Genomic DNA, 17281 nt, shown 5'->3' on the forward strand with positions numbered 1-17281 from the left:
ACGCGCATTGTCTATCTTTCCTCGACATGGGTAACGATAGCAAGTCCCATATCTCCAATGGTTGCTAATGTCTGTTTGTTACCACTTGGCATGGTATTGGATGGCTGCGAGCAATCTATCCGCGCACATGGTTGGAGTATGCATATGCTTTACACGGGTGCAGATCTTGACGAGGTCGCGATTAGTCGTTCAACACATATATATGTACACAGCCATGTAACATGCCCTAGTATTCTTCTCGAGTTCTCAAGAGCTTCATTGGTAGCTTCTTCTTGTTCTTTCCGGTCTGTCGTCATATTGTCCAATACAATGTCAGACATGGAGAAGAAGGCCATTGGCAATGCCAGTAGTGACGATGATGTGCTTGAGCAATTGGGATATACGCAAGGTGACTAAATTCTCTCTAACAAGAAAAACAATGTACTGATAGAACTTCAGAGCTCAAGCGCAACTTTGGGCTGCTGGGAATGGTTGGCTTCTCGTTCAGCATCGTTTCATCATGGACAGCAGTCTCCGGCGTTCTCATCATCGGCGTTGAATCTGGAGGTCCTCCTGTTATGATATGGGGCTGGCTCGCAGTCTGCCTGGTCACTCTGACGGTGGCGTATTCCATGGCTGAGATGTGCAGCGCGTACGTATTGCTTGAGAGTTGCTAATGGATAAGGCTGACGATTGAAGATACCCTGTTGCTGGCGGACAATACAGTTGGGTGGCGATACTTGCGCCGTCCAGATACGCCAGAGGTCTCAGCTATGTCTGCGGATGGTTCATGTTGATCGGTATCATCTGCATGGGCGCAGTCAACAACTTTGTAGCTGCGAACTTCATCCTGGGCACGGCACAACTGAACTACGGATTCACGATTGAGCGCTATCACACCGTCCTGGTAGCCTACCTGATCACAATCGTCGCCGTTGTATCGAACATCTACCTTCCCCACATCCTCAACAAGCTGTCGAAAGCCATCCTCTGCTGGAGTCTGCTCTCCTTCTTCGTCTGCCTAATCACGATCTTGACGACGAACAAGAACAAACAATCAGCTAGCTACGTCTTTACCGATTTCCAGAACTTCACCGGTTGGGGCGCATCATATGCCACGGCCCTGGCACTGCTCCAAAGTGCGTTTGGAATGTGCTGTTATGACGCTCCATCGCACATGACGGAAGAAATCAAGGATGCGCGCAAGCAAGCCCCCCGAGCTATCATCATGTCCGTCTACATCGGGTTCTTCACAGGGTTCATCTGGCTGATCGCGCTCTGCTTTTGCATTGGCGACCTCGAGACCACTGGAGCGACTCCTACAGGCGTGCCAGTTATTGAGATCATATACCACTCCACGAAAAGCATTGCGGGCGCATCGACACTGACGTCGATGATTTCCATCATCACGCTGGTGGCCGCCAACTCGCTGATGGCGGAAGGGTCAAGAGCTGTGTATGCTTTTGCGCGCGATCAAGGCCTGCCATTCTCGAACACGCTCAGCAAGGTCTCCTCGCGAAGTGTGCCTGTCCACGCTCTGCTTTTGGTTGCCGTCGTGCAAGCTGCTTTCAATTCCATCTACTTTGGAACATCGACGGGGTTCAATACCATCATCGCCATCGCTACGCAAGGATTCTGTGAGTAGGGGTGTCACTTTGCTCAAGAGTCACTGACTGATATAAACAGATCTTTCCTACCTCATGCCCCTTCTCTCCCGCATACTTGCGCATTTTTCGGGCAAGAAGACTCGACTCGAGGGATCGTACTCGCTCGGGCGGTGGGGTATTGTGTTGAACATCATTGGGTTTCTCTTCCTGGGTTTCATCTGCGTGATTGCGAATCTGCCCAGCGTCACGCCTGTGACCAGCGAGAACATGAACTACACATCGGCAGCAACAGCTTTTGTCATGTTGATCGCTGCGATTTTCTGGATTACAACTGGGCGGAAGACGTTTACTGGACCTGATGATGGCAATCTGCTGGATGTGGGGAGACATGTCGGGTAGAAGAGAGTCTCCTTCACCTAGCGACATCTACCAGCTCCTTCACCCAGCTGTGATGCTGTTATTGTAATTGTCGTATAATAGCAATCAACAGTTCGTTCATCATTCTGCCCGTTGAACAATAGCAGCTGTACAGTATTCGCAGAGTACTTAATTGAGCTTCTGCCAGGCTTGCTTCCTCTTTTTCCAAATCATCACCACTACTCGCCTGCCATCAGTTGGCATTACTACTACCATGTCATTCCCCACCCTGCCCTTCGCGTTCGGAGTCGAACAAAGCTACCAGTTCTCGGGTGTCTCTGGGCAGCAGCCGCCAGAGACTGCGGCTCAAGAAGAAGCCGTGCGGCCGTGGAGGTCAAAGGTGATTGCCCTGGAGGCAGAGGTGCAGACGGCCAAGGCGCAGGTCGATGGCCTGCAGACAAAGGCGAGGATGGGCAACGCGCTGGTCGCGTCGCTGCAGAAGGAGGCGCGTGACAGGGGTGCGGAGCTGACGGTGCGGACTGCCGTTTGCGACCAAGCGAGCACTATGCTCGAACAGGCTCAAAGAGCTGAAAGCATCGCGCGAGAAGTCGCCCGCAGCCTCCGCGACAAGAACCAGGAGCTCGAGAACCGCCAGGCCGCCATGGCGCAGAAGCACGTCGACGAGAAGCACGCCGACGAGGAGTTCTACCACGGACGCATCGCAGAGCTCACCAAGACTGTCGACGAGCAACGCCGGGAGCTTGCTCGGGAGAGGGAGCAGCATGTCGAGCTGCAGGGGCAGTACAGCAACCTCTCAGCTGACTCGCTCAAGCAAGCACAACAGCTCCACCTCAAGGATGGCCAGCTCGACAAGCTCCGCACCCACATCGACAAGCTCCACGACGACGTCAGCACTGAGCGCGATGTCGCCCGCCAGAACGAGTCCCTGCTCAGCAAGGCCTATGCAGAGCTCGAGCAGACAAAGGCCGCGCGCAACACCGTCGTCGTCGCCCGCGATGAGGCCCTGGCAGCAGAGCACGGGAGGCGCCTCGAGATTGCCGACCTGATCGCAGAGATGCAGGAGCTGAACCAAGACAACGCGCAGCTGCGGCAGGACATGGAGGCTATCGACGAGGTCGAGAAGCAGAACGCCGGGCTGCAGCAAGACCTCGAGGACCTGCGCGACCAGATGCACGGCCACGACCGCACTGTGCTGGTCAAGGACGAGCGCATCAGCCATCTCGAGAAGCAGCTGCAGAAGGAGCGTCAACGCACTCTCGCCGCCGACGATGCTGCTGCTGCTGCTGCTGCCGCCGCCAAGGCAGTCATGTCGCCAGTCAACGAGCCGCTGCCCGTGTACACCAGCACTGTGGGCGACTCGCTGGAAGACGAGCTCGCCGCTTCCTCCGACTACGACGCCGACTCTGTCTACGATGCAATCGAATCGCTCGACTTCTCTCTCATCCGCTATGTCGACGTCCAGCCTGTCGAACCCCCCACCCTAGAGTTTGGCATCCACGTCGAGGAAGCTGCAAGCGTCGTTCCTGTTGCGCGCCGCATCACCATCACGACCGAGTCCGTCGACACTGGCAGCCAGACAGATACGCCGCCTGCACCAGTCGCCTCCGCACCGCACCTCACCGCCAGCATCATATCCGCGGCGACAATCACTATTGCCCCAGTCGAGGCGCAGGAGCCCGTCGTCACCGAATTCGAGCGCAAGCCCACAGCCACCATCGCCGTGCAGACCAACTTCACCAACCCCATGGTGCACGACGTTCCCATCGACATCATGGACGAAGAACCGCCCCTCGAGGCTCCCACCAAGCGCCCGACTTCGAGCAGCGGCACCCAGACAGACAAGTCTCAACCGGCTCCTCCTACCACGACCGCGATCACAACCAAATCCTCCGTCTCGAGCTCTCGTGGGTTTTCCAGATGGTTGCTGCCAATCGCCGCTATCATCCTGTCGATTTTCTGCCTGCGCCTATACACCGAAGTGCAGAGGTGGAGGACCGCCAACGGCATCGGCTACGGCTACGACGACGCCTACAGTCGTGGAGGAGCCTACGGGAACGGACGCAAGATCTTCGGCTTGTTTGATGTTGCTATGCATATTGGCAACTCTGACTTTTCTGAATCCATCGCTCGAGCTATGTCTGTGGTTATTACGCGCTACGAGGATTGGGCTGGTATCGATCACGTTCCGCATTATTGATCTCGACGCTCGACGCCCTCTCGACGGCGCTTTCTCGATGCCTTTTCGCCGCTTTCTGGCTTCGAAGCTCTCCACGCTTTTCACGACACGGGCTACCGCGACTGCTGTGCTTTGAGCTGGAGCGTCGTCAACACGAGCATTTTCTTCCCTTTCGACGATGCAGAGGCTATGATTACACGGGCTGAGTTTGGAATTCCATTACAACGGCGTTTTGTTTGGCTGCGGCCTGTTTTTTCCCCTACGATGGATGATACCCCTTTTCCCTTTCCCTTCCTCCACGATACCGGGCTGCGGGTTGATAGATGGGGGTTTACTATGCTATACGATACGATGCGATGCGATGTGATGGTTTTGGATGTAGCGATGAGACTCGTCTTCAGATAGTCGCGCGACATGATATGTATGGAATGGAATACTACTCTTCTCACGATTCATCTCGAATACTCTTCTGATTCGCATGACATGCCTGTGTCGCTCCACGCTTACTTGCCTACACGCCACAGCAGTTGAGCTCGTGTCCAGCAAAGAGGGGGATCTCCGTACTGCTTCGTTGGCGCTCCTAGTCCCATGGTAAGCTACCGGTAGGTACCTATGTACAATGGAGGGGCGCGCGGGTCTGTACGTCATACGACCGATCGAAGGATGTTCTGGCGCTGGACCCCTCTTTATCCCTCGCGTTGGGGTCTCGAAACGATCTCATAACATCACTAGACAGAAGCAACACCAGCACGGCAGAGAACAGAACCATGGCGTCGCAACGCGCTTCAAACGATATCGTTCTGTATAACTATGCTTTCTCCCCCTTCGGGAAGCGTGTATCGACTTACCTCGCCCTCCGTGGCATCGACTACGCGCTCTGTGTATGTATACACCCATCAACCTACCCTGCCCTGCCATGCCATAAACTGATGAACCTAGGAACAACCCTTCATAATGCCGCGTCCAGACCTCGCCCTCCTCCCCGTACACTACCGCCGCATCCCCATCCTTGCCATCGGCCGGGACATCTACCTCGACACGCGGCTAATCCTGCGTAAACTCGAGGCCTTGTTCCCATCCGGCGCGCTCGGCGCAACAGACCCGCAGGACAAGTTTGTCGAGAAGCTGCTGGAGCGGTATATGGTCGAGGGGCCGATATTCAGCGTCACGGCTGGGTTGCTGCCGCTGGATGCGCTGGCGGATGAGGCGGTTGTGAAGGATCGGAAGGGGTTTTTGGGCAGGCAGTGGACGAGGGAGGAGGTGCGGGAGGGGCGGGGGGAGAGTTTGGCGTATGTGAGGGGCTTGTTTGGGTTGCTTGAGGAGACGCTGTTGGCGGATGGGAGGGAGTGGGTGTTGAGGGGGGAGGGGCCGCGACTGGCGGATGTTGAAGGTGAGTGGGCTTCTTTCTTCTTCGTTGCTGGTTCTTCGATTGTCGGTTGTTGCACTGTCGTGATGTTGAATATGACGTATTTTCTTCTGCTCTCTTTTCGTCATTGTGTTTTGCTCTTTCCTTCGCACTTCGACGAACATGTGGATCGGCGGCTTGGACTCAATCGGGACACCGGGACGACGCGTCGTACAGCAAAATCACAATCATCGATCGGCAACCACATGCCTGAATCATGGGGTGTCAGCCGTCCATTCACACTCACCTACACACGCGTGTTAGCTCATGGCAGATCAAAGCTAACACAATCCAGCGATCTGGGCCATTGATTGGATCATCGATCTACAACCGCCTGCAGATATCATCTCTGATACGCAGTTTCCGAAACTGTTTGCCTGGCACGCGAGATATCGGGCAGCGGTCGAAAAGGCAAAATCCACCGCACCCAAGCCGACGACATTGGACGGCAAAGCTGCGGCAGAACATGTCCTAGGATCCGAATTCTCCGAATCGAAACACTCGGTCGATGGAAACGATCCACTCGCATTGAAGGAGGGCACTGAGGTAGAGCTGTATCCCGCGGATTGGGGCACCGAATACAGAGATCGAGGTCGATTGATAGGACTGACGCCAGACGAGGTAACGATATCAGTAGAGGGCAGAGGAGGTGTAGAAATACGGGTGCATGCGCCGCGAACAGGCTTCAAGATCATGGAGATTGGTAGAAAGTAAGTCGGCCGAGCACGCTGGCGCAATATGACCTACCTGTCTGGCCCGACTGGGTATCGCATGGTGGTGCAAAAGAAAAAAGAAGCCATGGCCTGGGCACTGTAGTTGTCGCGTGTAACGTGCACATGCTACACTGTGAGACTTGTACCACGAAACCACGTGCTCGCGTCCTCGCATCCTCTGTCCCTGACAGTCGTGTCTTTGGTGCAACTGCTGCGTACACGCTGGAGCCCACTGCGGTGCACCATGTTGACTAATAGGGACCAGCCACGACGAGAAACATGGGAAGTGGGGAAGGGTGCGCGGCAGGAGGAAGGGATCCCATAGGCAGCCAGCGTTGCGGAACATGTACAGCAGAGGCTGCTCGGTGCTGGCGAACAGCCTATCGCGACGTGCTCCTGAGCTGGAAAGCGATTTGCTTTGGTGAAGAGATTGGGTGCATGCAAACGTGCCCAAGTAGGCTCTCGCTCCATCGACGCACCGGTCCAGGGTCCAGCGAAGGCTCGAGCAGAGTTTGCAGCCGTTGGATAGGGCTCGTGTGAGATGTGGAAGTCGGTGAGCAGCTGCTGGCTGTCATAAGGCGTCAGGATTCAGGATCCATCATCTTGGGAGAGCGCGAGCCCAGCAACAAGACAGCGTCACAACAGCCAGCGTCACAACGTCACCTCTTGGGGAATGACGGCCAAAGCAACGGCCTGCGCGCTGGGGATGACCACGAACGTCAGTATCGTATGTTTCGGAACAGCAGCGGTCAGTATCGCCAAGCGGCGGCAGCTAGCCCGATGCCGGCAAGCACGCGCAGTCAGCGTGTTTGGTTCCCCTTTGGCGCGGCGGGCGATTCATAACAGCCGCGGGCCTGCTTACAGCGTACGGTGCGCAGAGGGGCGTTTTCGTAACACGATTCCAGCGTAACAGACTAGCTCGGCTCTGGGCCCAGTTGCTGCCCAACGACGCCACTGCCTGAGGGCCCGTCCCCACAGTTTTGTCGCCCACCTGAGCTGCAGGAGGGTGTGGTGGTACCCAAACCGCGCGAAGCCAGCTCGAGCGATCCTTTCTATGGGTACCTGAGGCCGCTGGCTGGTAGTATGCGTCGAAATAAGTAGATCGGGCGCCTCCGGAAAGTGGTGGATTCCTCTTGCTTCCTCTCCCTCCGCTGCTTCGTCGCAACCGTCGAACCTCACCACGCCAGCCGCTCTCGTTCCTGTGCGACATCGCCGTCACCGCACCCTCGTCGAGCCAACCTGTTTGCTGCCCGACCGGTTGACGTGCAGACGCCCGCCGCTGCCTGCTGTCGTCGCAGCCAATCGTGACCCCGCCATTGCTGCACTGGGCCTCTCGAACCCCCCGCCTCCGTCGAATTACGTCGTGAAAGAGCCGCACACGCCAGCGCTCAACAAGTATCTGCTCTGTCGCTCCTACGCCGCCTGCTGCTGCTGCCACTGCGCAAATCGCCGTCCTGTGTACCTGTGCGAAACTTGTCGTGTCCACGACAGCCAAGGCTGCACCCCGTCAGGAAGTTTCCCTCTTCATAGGCCACTGTCTGTCTCCCAAAAGGGTCCCCACACCCACCCATCACAGGTCAGCCCTCTGCTCCAGGCTAGCCCTCCCATTGCCGGTATATTGGTCCAGCCCCCACCTCTCCCGGTTCGTATTGCTCCTGCGCTCTTCTGGAAACCTCTGGACACCACAGGATCCTTTGCTGCCATCCGTGTTGACTGTTCCTGCGTTTACTCTGGAGCCGTGAGCCCCTCTTTGTCCCGTTTCAGCTCGTACAGCCTGGCCCTCTCTCGACACTGACACAAGTGTCCTCTTTCTTTCCCGTCACCTTTCTACCTCCAAGTCTCACTCACTATGTCGTCAACACGTGCAAACCAGTGGTTTGTGCCGGGCGATGGCATTGCGAGAGAGGTCATCACGGCCGACATCCAGCGCTACTTGGGCCCAGATGCGCTGGTCAGGCCTGGCGTAGGCACCGGAGAATACCAGGTCCGGCGCTCCTTCCATCGCATCCTCCTCCAACAGACAACTGACAAGCAAGTAGAATCAGCCTGGCTACTGGATAACTGCCTATCGCACACTCACTTCGGTATGTCGAGATGACTCGGATCTCGAGATGGAGCAGACTGCTGACGTAACGATGCAGCAAATGATTCAGGATCTTAAATTGGACTCACAACGTTGGCAGCAGGAACGGACACCAGGCGAGGCAGGACGTGGAGGTAGTCACAGTCCTCACCTTCGCGATACTAAGGTATCAAGAGGCCCTAACTCTTCTTTAGTGGCGTATCAGGACTCCAGAACACATGCTGCCCGTCAGCATTGGGGTCCCACAAAGCCATATGAGCATCCTTCAGAGCCACCTCGTCAGGCGGCCGCCGTGTCGTCGAGAACGCCGTACGCGTCTTCTGCTGGTAGCTATTCTGGCAGTGAAGCAAACTACACGCACGCCCCATCGGCCGCATATGGAAGCTCACACCCAGGCTACCAACCTGCACCAGCAGTATCAGCCCCAAGGACACAACCTGCGGATCCGTACGCTTACCCACAGTCCAGTGGACGGGATTCAAGGGAGTACCAAACCCAACCAGGATATTCACCGTATTCAACACAGGCTCCCACGGACCCATACGGACGGCCCACGGCGCCTCCAACGGCCAGCTATCCAGCCTCAAGGTATTTTGGTTACTTCGACGACCGTTATATGGTCTATCGCTAAGCCCCAGTAGTACCACACCAGCTCCAGGTTACTATATTGCTTCCGATGGTCGCCGTAAGTAGCATTTCCCGTGTAACTCTCAACCATCGTCGCTCACAGACAGCCATACAGAATACCCCCTGTCGCAACAGCCACAATCTTCCCGAAATCCTGGGCCTGGAAAGAGAAACTACTAGCCTTGCACAGGGTGTGAATGCCATACAATCTCCTGTTCCAGACAGCCAAGGTGGACTATTTATGACCGCCAGGTAATCCCAGGTGGCCTCTATATCTCCGTCATTCTATGGTTCCTGGAGATACTTTTCATTATGTTTTCCGGACTTTGCGTATGGATAACGGTCACTGTTTGACCCTAATGGACCCCCCTGAATTCCGTATGGACCCGTTCGGAGTCCGTCAGTGTTTTATCGAAAAGCATCCAGGTGTACTGCTCCCTTGAGACGCTGGACTGCGAATTGTCTGACACGCAGCCAGCTCCAGGAGCCTATGAGCCATGATAATCAAATTTCATTTTCTGCCGAGGATCAAGCCAAGGCATTGTTGTTCGCTGCCTGGTATTGCGATGTTCTTTTTTCTTTTATTAATGTCGATGGGATACCAATTATTTCAAGAGTGCGAGCCAGTACTTCTTAGGAGCCGTTTGACCTGACAGGCACGCTTATGGAGCGTATCCTCCAGCCTTGAAGCAGTAGAATGGTTCCCTGGAAACCCAGCTTTCCACTCAAGGTTTTTCTGTGGCCCATTCAAGGGCTTTTGCCGTACTTTTTCCGATTGTGCTCATCTCCTGGAGTCAGCCTTTCTTCGAATGTATATACCTTTCATGGGGGGAGTTTTGCTCACACGAAGTGAACGTTACCATGACGGGACGGATGTCTGCCTATTCTGCATAGATTGCGTGGGAATGGGCGACTGGAATGCTAAATCAGACTACTTCAATGTTATGACTCAATTGTGTACGCTGATACGCCATGTTGCTGGTCCGCGTCTTGTGTTCGAACGATAGACCTTCCTATCCATACCGCGCCACAGAATGATCCCTGATTTGATGGGAAGCAAATTTGCGCCCGCCCTTGCCACACCCCTGGACTTATCCACTCCTCTATTACATCGATGATGCTTAAACCGATACTCGCCGGCCGTCGGCAAGTTCGATACAATACATGTTCTGTGATGTTACGTTTATTACCGAGGTGGTCACTGCACAAGGCTGAGATCGACAGCTTGCTGCAAGACCACCTATATAGTCTGTACCGTAACTGTCACGCATGTCGAGACTGCGCATCACCTGAATGCATGGAGCCGACTCTCATCACATATTAGTTCACGATCTTGGATTCAAGAGAATGCCCTGCGTCGGATGCTTCGATGCCGGAAAACTCACTTCCAATGCCCAAGTATGGAAGTACCCGTCGATCGACACAGGCACCAACCCACGCTGTGATGATCTGCTACACCGCTCTGCAGCCGTTGGGCGGCGAAGATCGACTATCATCACGTGACTAATGTGACAAGAGTCGTTGCCCGTCGGCAGTTTACAATCTGCCCTTGTACTGACTCGAACTTTGCCTGATACCGGAAGCACTGCGCGCTTCCGCCTGGTTACCCTACCTTCTCTTGATCCCATCACACCTTGCCAACGGCAAGGCAAAAGGCCGGGCCGAGCAATTTCAGGATGCCATTGAACCCCGACCCTAACCAGTGTAGGTCTACTTCTTCGCATGCTATTCTTCCGATCTCCACAAATTCAAGGGCAACTCTTCGGAATCCAAGCTCTAAGTTGTCTACTTTACCCCGCGAAGTTACACGGCAAAGTCACAGCGTTTATCTTTGTACCGTGCCGTCGGCCGGTCTCCGCAAAACGTTTAAAGACAGCATGGCGCCATTCCTTGGTCCTGCCTTGCCGTCGCGTGTTTTTCGCTGTTATTCGCAATGCTTGGGGCTTCAGGACTTTGGGTGGCTGTGACGCTTTTGGGTCAGGGTGTGTCCGCAGGCTATGGGCGGTTTGCGAAGCGCAATGCTACCGATTCGTACGCGACGAACTTGCTGCACGAATCAATGGATTGGATGGACATGTTCTATGATGCTGAGAGAGGCTATCTGTACAGCTTGAACTCGGCGGCGCTGACGCACGAGACGAGAGCGAGTGCTTGGTATGCGGCGGGTTTGTTGGCGCGAAACGAAGGGGACGACGTTGAGCAAGCGGTGAGGATTGTCAACAATGTTATCGGAGCGCAGTTCAAGAATGAGAGTTTGCAGTGGTGAGTTTTTTCATTCATCTTGAGATGTACAACGAGATCAAGGCGAGGAGAAAAGTATTGTCGGATCTCAACTCTAATGGCAAGTTCGTGGTTGAGCTCCAGTAATTGACTTGGCCAGGTTCGGTGACTACCAGATCTACCCTGAAGAGCCCACCGTGGGGACCATGCAATACCAGCCCATTATTTATAATACCTGGGATCCCAACTGGCGAGGCTTTGTCGGTACCACCTTGATTCTCATGCTCGAGGAATTCCCCCATCTCATTCCGCAAGACGTCCAGGATTACATGCTGGAAAGCCTGTTCAACACAACGGTTGGAGACAGCTACCGCGTAGGAGGGGTTGACAACGACAATTTGTACCCGGCATACAGCAATCCAGCTATCATGCGAGCGTTCACATCAGGATGGATCGGACGACGAGTCAACGATTCAAATATGACGATTGCTGGGGAAAACTACGCGAGAGAAGTCATCGACCTGTTTACGCGCGACAACACACTTTCAGAGTTCAATTCCGGAACCTATGCTGGGGTTTCGCTCTATGCGTTGACGCTCTGGGCGAAGTATTTGCCAGAAGACAGTCTGATGGGCCAGTACGGAGGGGAGATGATACGGCAGACTTGGACGTCCCTTGGGGAGTTGTACAATGCCAATTTGAAGAACGTTGCAGGACCTTGGGATCGCAGCTATGGATTCGATATGAACAGGTATCTCAGCATTCTAGCTCTGCAAATGTGGACACTCGTTGGCAAGGAGGATGCACCCATCAACGCAAAGGTAATATTTAGAGTCTAATTCGAATTACAATTGGAACTAACACTGTAGCAGCCATATGCAATGGGCCACAAGAACGACTTTGCCATCGGTCCGCTCATCGCTATCCTCGCCCCCTTCCACAACACTCTTGTTCCCAACGCGACAGTTTCATCTCTGCTCGCTTTCCCTGGTACACACAGCGTCAGCACATCGACTTTCTCCCCGCCCTTTGACACATATCCACGAAACGTCACTGCCTGGATTTCCCCCAATCTCACCATCGGCGCCGAATCCTTTGCCGAGAACGTGATTGGTGGGCCTGCGAAGAACCCCAGCAGCTTCAACCCTGCCGTCGTACAATGGGCCCGGAAAGATGGAAGTGTAGGATGGATATCGCTGTATGCGCAGGTTTACGAATTGGACGCCGTGGCTGCAGAAGGATCCCTAGATTTGACTTATCCCATGGCCAACGAGACAAGTGGTTTCTCCTTCTTGGTGGGGACGAACTCGTGGGACGGTAAGAGAGATGTGGCGTCTTGGGCGGATGTCGAGGGCGTGAATGTCAAGGTTACGGGTTCTGTGGACATGAATTATACGGTTGCGTTCAACGGCTTGCATGGTACTGGGGCTGTGATTAAGTAAGTTTTCTGTTGATAAAGCCTGGATAGGGAAGCTGACTTGCTGTAGTGAGTTTGAGTTCTGGAACTTCACGTATACGATGCCGAAGGGTGGTCAGGAGGTGCCGCATGTACGGCTGGAATTTGAGCTCGCATGATGGAGGCTCTCAGTCAACTGTGGACACGGCAGTAAGTTGCGTTCTTTGGAGCTCCTTCAAGCTGCAGAACTACACTATTAGAATTGAAAAAAAAATTCATTCATGCTGGACGTATACTGCTACAGATTTAGGTACAAGATCTTCATTCTAATCCTAGATGTAGTTGTTGAGCTGTTGCAAGATTTCGTTGCATCTTGGTTCCTGGTACTTCGACTAACCGAGAGGGAGAGCGTCAACCAGTAGTCAAGAGTATTGATGGAATTTATACAATTTCAATGAATTTGCCAGGCCAAGTAAGATCATGCGTCCAGAGGGTGGCACACCATTATCGAAACCAAGCTTTTTCGAAACAGCAAGAACATCCACCACACAACACTTCTCTATCCCTGCACCAACTCCTTCCTCTAACCTTGATCATCAATCAGCTACTATTTCTAGTTCAACCAATAGTGGCTATTTACTCTACTTGTTCTTCTCGTCTCTCCCTCGCTTGCCGTAGAGTTCTTGTTGTTTATTCGCGTTTGGCTTGCCTTCGACTCTATCCAATGCGTCTTCGATGAGCCCAATGTGGCCTCTTAGCGTCCCTTCGATCTCGTCGAGTCGCGCTTCTTGCTCTTCCAGGTTGTAGTTTATCTTTGAGCGAAGGTAGAAGGTTGAGGAGCCTATGGCGAAGATGTTGATGGCGGATGGAATGATGATTTTGGGGTTGCGGAAGGACATTGTGGGTGAGGTGATTTCGATGAATTAGGTAGGATAAGTAGGGGAATATGAGAATGTATGTATTGAAGATCGATTGTCAATTGAAAAGTGTAAGTTTAACTATAGTTTTTGACGCGCTTAGATCATGACGACATTGATTCTCGCAGTCAAGCGTGGAGTAGTGCACAATCATTGAATATCTAACATTTACACGCAGTTTAGCGCCTAGTTGATGGACATACGGGCATGAACCAGCACGGACTCGTAAGACATGCAGAGTGACGAAGACAGATCGGGCGTTCCGATGACTAGCGCGATCTCGTCTGTGAATGACGCGCAGCCACGGGATCGCGGGAAGACGCGACGGAAGCTTGAAACCGCGAAAACAACCACCGCGTCTTAGCTTCTAGCGACAAGCGCATCGAGGATCATTACACATAGTTTTTGGGCAGGGTACGACATGGTCTTTTGATTTCCACAATGTCCTCGCCAGCGGCCTTCTTCGCCTCGTCTCCCTTCTCCGTCACGTCCCCGCGTCGCATCCCGAAATCCAAATTCACGTACAAGCAGCTACACCAGCTGAAGTCGTACAGTACGCAAACCCCTCTCCGCGTCATTGCACACGTGGATCTCGACGCTTTCTATGCGCAGTGCGAAACCGTCCGGCTCGGTCTCGATCCTACCAAACCCCTCGCGGTGCAGCAATGGCAGGGTCTCATAGCAATCAACTACCCTGCACGCGCATGTGGGCTGAGTCGGCACGTCACGTTTACCGAGGCGCTGAAGCAGTGTCCCGATCTTATACTACAACATGTCGCGACGTGGAAGGAGGGCGACGAGACGTGGGCGTATCATGAGGATGCCTTCGCACACATAGCCACGCATAAAGTGAGCTTGGATCCGTATCGCCTGGAAAGTCGGAAGATCTTGAAGTGCATAAAAGAGACTCTGCCGGAGAAGGAGCAGCGTGTGGAGAAAGCGAGTATCGACGAGGTGTTTATGGATCTGAGCGCTCAGGTGCACACTATATTGCTGGAACGATACCCTGAGCTTAGAGGACCCGCCCCATATGATGACCCTACGGAGTACTTGCCCAAGGTGCCGACTACCGTTTTGGATTGGGCTGCCGATGCGCTCGTCGAAACGGGCGTCGAGGGCGGCGAAGAGAAGGATCCGGATTGGGATGATGTGTGCATGGTCATCGCGTCGGAGATTGTACGCGACGTTCGAAAACACATATGGAACACGCTTGGATACACATGTTCTGGAGGTCTGGCCAGGAACAAGATGCTCGCAAAGTTGGGGTCTGGTTACAAGAAGCCCAACCAGCAGACGGTCATTCGAAATCGAGCAGTGAAGCATTTTCTGTCGGACATGAAGTTCACTAAAATTAGAATGCTTGGTGGAAAGCTAGGGGATGAGATTGTTGCCATGTTCGGCACTGATAAAGTAGCGGATCTCGTCCAGCAGCCCTTGGACCAGCTGAAGAAGCTCGGTGATGACACTGGATCATGGCTGCACTCGATAATAAGAGGAGAAGACAATAGCGAAGTGAACCCGCGTACACAGATCAAGAGCATGCTGTCAGCCAAATCGTTCAGACCCACAATCAACTCATTCGAGCAGGGCGCCAGATGGCTTCGAATCTTCGCCGCCGACATCTTCTCGAGGTGTGTCGAAGAGGGCGTAATGGAGAACAAAAGACGGCCCAAAACTCTCAATCTCTACCACCGCCAAGGCACGCAGACGCGAAGTCGATCCGCTCCCATACCTGGAGGCAAGCCACTCTCAGAGACCATGCTGTTCGACCTAGCCAAGAATCTCTTTGCACAGGTTGTGGTTAGCGGGCGCGCATGGCCTTGTGCCAACTTGTCTCTTAGCGTTGGCGGGTTTGAAGACGGAATCACAAACAACAAAGGGATCGGCGGGTTCCTTGTGCGAGGCGAAGAAGCAAAAGCTATGATGTCCACAGGCCGATCCACCAGCGGTGGTGAGCCACCTGCGAAAAGAAGAAGAACGAAGAAAGGGAACATCGCCAACTTCTTTGGGCCGCGCGATGACAAGAAGCAAGACTTTGACGCTGCGCGAGCCGTGTTGCTGAAGTCGCATAGCGAGTCCACTAGGGAAGAGACTGAAGACGATATGGAGCAGCATGAGGATGAAGATCCTTTCGAGGACGCCCATGATGACGAAATCGGCAGACCATCCACGCCATTGTTACGTCGTGACGATACAGACGAAGGTCATTTTGGATCAAATACACCGCCCTCAGCACAACCACAACCCGCCACAGACGAATTCGATACAGATCCAGTCAACTCGCATGTTCCCGTCACCCCAGTACCTCGCCCAAAACCCTTATCACGTCAACAGACAGTCGATGAATTCTACTGCTCGCGCTGTAACGTCCATCTACCTTCCACCGAGAAGGGCGAGCACGAAGACTACCACTTTGCTCTTGACCTGTCCAAGGAGATGCGACAAGATGAGAGGAATCCGCCGCTTCCTGCACAGAATGGGCGGAAAACACCAGTAGGCCAGAAGTCAGCGCGAGGAAGAGGTCGGCCGCCAGCAAGCGGTGCAGGGAGTGTTGCAGGAAGAGGTGGGGGCGTCGAGAAAGGGCAGGCGAAGTTGGCTTTTGGGCGGCCGAGTTGATGAGCACGTTGATAGGTATAAGAAACTAATCTAATCTATTTGCTACTTGTTGTATCTCGACCAGACGTGTTAAACGTAGCTTACCTGAGGGTGTATTGGCTGAAGCGGGATTATGACGCTGTATCCTCCTACAGACATATACTGGGATCATGTACAACCTGGGTAGATGATGTTCCATGTAACGGTCTTCCCCAAATCAACCTCTGAGTAAGCAGTCTCTACACTCAAGCCTCCTCATCACGAAACACAATCTTCCTCCCTTTGAACACCCGACACAGCCGGACACCTCCCCTCTTCCCACCAACCTTCTTCGTCATCTCTCCCCACCTCTCAGGATCGCGCCTCGCCATCGGACAAACAGAGTCACCACCCCTATGTCTCTCCGTACAATACCAGCATTTCGGCGGTCGATGCTTGCGTCCCGCATATATCTCAACACACGTGCCTTTCTTCCGCGTCCGCTGTTCAGTCTCGACGTCGACCAGCCACTGAGACCCCGCCGCGACAACAGGAAGACTCAACCCGTGCATCTGGACGTCGCAGAGTTCGCGCTCAACATAGCTCTTCAAGTCGCGCTCCCACATCTTTCCGACGTACAACATATCCGAGCGAACGAGCGGCGCGACACGACACATCTGCGCGATCCGCCGTCCTAGCACAACGACAAGTCCGCCTTCGCTGCGCGTTAGTTCGAGGTGCTTTGGGATGCCCTGGTCCATTCTCCTAAGCTTCATCGTCTTGGTCGTACCCGCCCAAGTCACATCTCGCCGGTCCGCTTCCGTCCACCTACGTCCATCCACCCGCAGATCCTGCACATCGAAACTCTCGTACAAGACCCTCTGTCGCAGTTCCGCCGGCAGCCCGAGTAGACTTGCGTGTGGATACTGACGCGCCTGTGGCTGCCGCGTCGGATCAAGATACCACGGGTAGATCCATAGCCCAGGCGCACGATCGCGTTCGAGCTGTTTCCTAGCTGAGGGTTTGAGTGTTCGCAGGCCGTGGGGGTGGGCTGTGATGTGCAGACGAGACTTGTTTGCTAGGGTTCGGCGGCGCTTTTTGGCGTCTCTTATGCGGTGGTTGTTCTTGCCCGCCATTTAGGCTTGGGAGAGTGGACGGTTTGCGGTCGCCTGGAAATGTTATTTTTCTGTTGCGGTGTAGGTAGTG

At 54.1% G+C, this 17281-nt stretch overlaps 8 protein-coding genes across 8 annotated transcripts; 6 read left to right on the forward strand and 2 right to left on the reverse strand.

Moving 5' to 3' along the window:
• Positions 1-318: 318 nt before the first annotated feature.
• On the forward strand, positions 319-1985 carry P153DRAFT_372077 (GABA permease; the record flags this gene model as incomplete). The annotated part of the gene is made up of 4 exons (XM_033669363.1): positions 319-388; positions 439-631; positions 679-1616; positions 1666-1985. The coding sequence occupies 4 exons, from the start codon at positions 319-321 to the stop codon at positions 1983-1985; spliced, it is 1521 nt and encodes a 506-aa protein (XP_033529171.1).
• On the forward strand, positions 1762-4587 carry P153DRAFT_392100 (uncharacterized protein). Its single transcript, XM_033671123.1, has one exon. The coding sequence runs from the start codon at positions 2218-2220 to the stop codon at positions 4159-4161; it is 1944 nt and encodes a 647-aa protein (XP_033529172.1). The 5' UTR covers positions 1762-2217; the 3' UTR covers positions 4162-4587.
• A 320-nt stretch (positions 4588-4907) lies between these two features.
• On the forward strand, positions 4908-6259 carry P153DRAFT_329485 (uncharacterized protein; the record flags this gene model as incomplete). The annotated part of the gene is made up of 3 exons (XM_033665391.1): positions 4908-5021; positions 5080-5530; positions 5841-6259. The coding sequence occupies 3 exons, from the start codon at positions 4908-4910 to the stop codon at positions 6257-6259; spliced, it is 984 nt and encodes a 327-aa protein (XP_033529173.1).
• Positions 6260-7788: 1529 nt separating this feature from the next.
• On the forward strand, positions 7789-9407 carry P153DRAFT_9465 (uncharacterized protein). Its single transcript, XM_033673511.1, has 6 exons — positions 7789-8242; positions 8298-8342; positions 8400-8475; positions 8536-8929; positions 8983-9026; positions 9084-9407. The coding sequence occupies exons 1-6, from the start codon at positions 8108-8110 to the stop codon at positions 9146-9148; spliced, it is 759 nt and encodes a 252-aa protein (XP_033529174.1). The 5' UTR covers positions 7789-8107; the 3' UTR covers positions 9149-9407.
• Positions 9408-10901: 1494 nt separating this feature from the next.
• P153DRAFT_278948 (uncharacterized protein) lies at positions 10902-12763 on the forward strand (the record flags this gene model as incomplete). The annotated part of the gene is made up of 4 exons (XM_033662988.1): positions 10902-11230; positions 11349-12009; positions 12061-12626; positions 12676-12763. 4 exons carry the CDS (start codon positions 10902-10904, stop codon positions 12761-12763), a joined length of 1644 nt encoding a protein of 547 aa, XP_033529175.1.
• A 141-nt stretch (positions 12764-12904) lies between these two features.
• Positions 12905-13645, reverse strand: P153DRAFT_362520 (uncharacterized protein). Its single transcript, XM_033667155.1, has one exon. The coding sequence runs from the start codon at positions 13481-13483 to the stop codon at positions 13226-13228; it is 258 nt and encodes an 85-aa protein (XP_033529176.1). The 5' UTR covers positions 13484-13645; the 3' UTR covers positions 12905-13225.
• Positions 13646-13848: 203 nt separating this feature from the next.
• P153DRAFT_362523 (DNA/RNA polymerase) lies at positions 13849-16425 on the forward strand. Its single transcript, XM_033667156.1, has one exon. It carries the CDS (start codon positions 13943-13945, stop codon positions 16115-16117), a length of 2175 nt encoding a protein of 724 aa, XP_033529177.1. The 5' UTR covers positions 13849-13942; the 3' UTR covers positions 16118-16425.
• P153DRAFT_362524 (uncharacterized protein) lies at positions 16116-17275 on the reverse strand. The gene has a single exon (XM_033667157.1). It carries the CDS (start codon positions 17209-17211, stop codon positions 16342-16344), a length of 870 nt encoding a protein of 289 aa, XP_033529178.1. The 5' UTR covers positions 17212-17275; the 3' UTR covers positions 16116-16341.
• Positions 17276-17281: the final 6 nt, after the last annotated feature.

Source organism: Dothidotthia symphoricarpi (assembly GCF_010015815.1).
Source record: "Dothidotthia symphoricarpi CBS 119687 unplaced genomic scaffold P153scaffold_1, whole genome shotgun sequence".
In the NCBI taxonomy this organism is placed as follows: Eukaryota; Fungi; Ascomycota; class Dothideomycetes; order Pleosporales; family Dothidotthiaceae; genus Dothidotthia; species Dothidotthia symphoricarpi.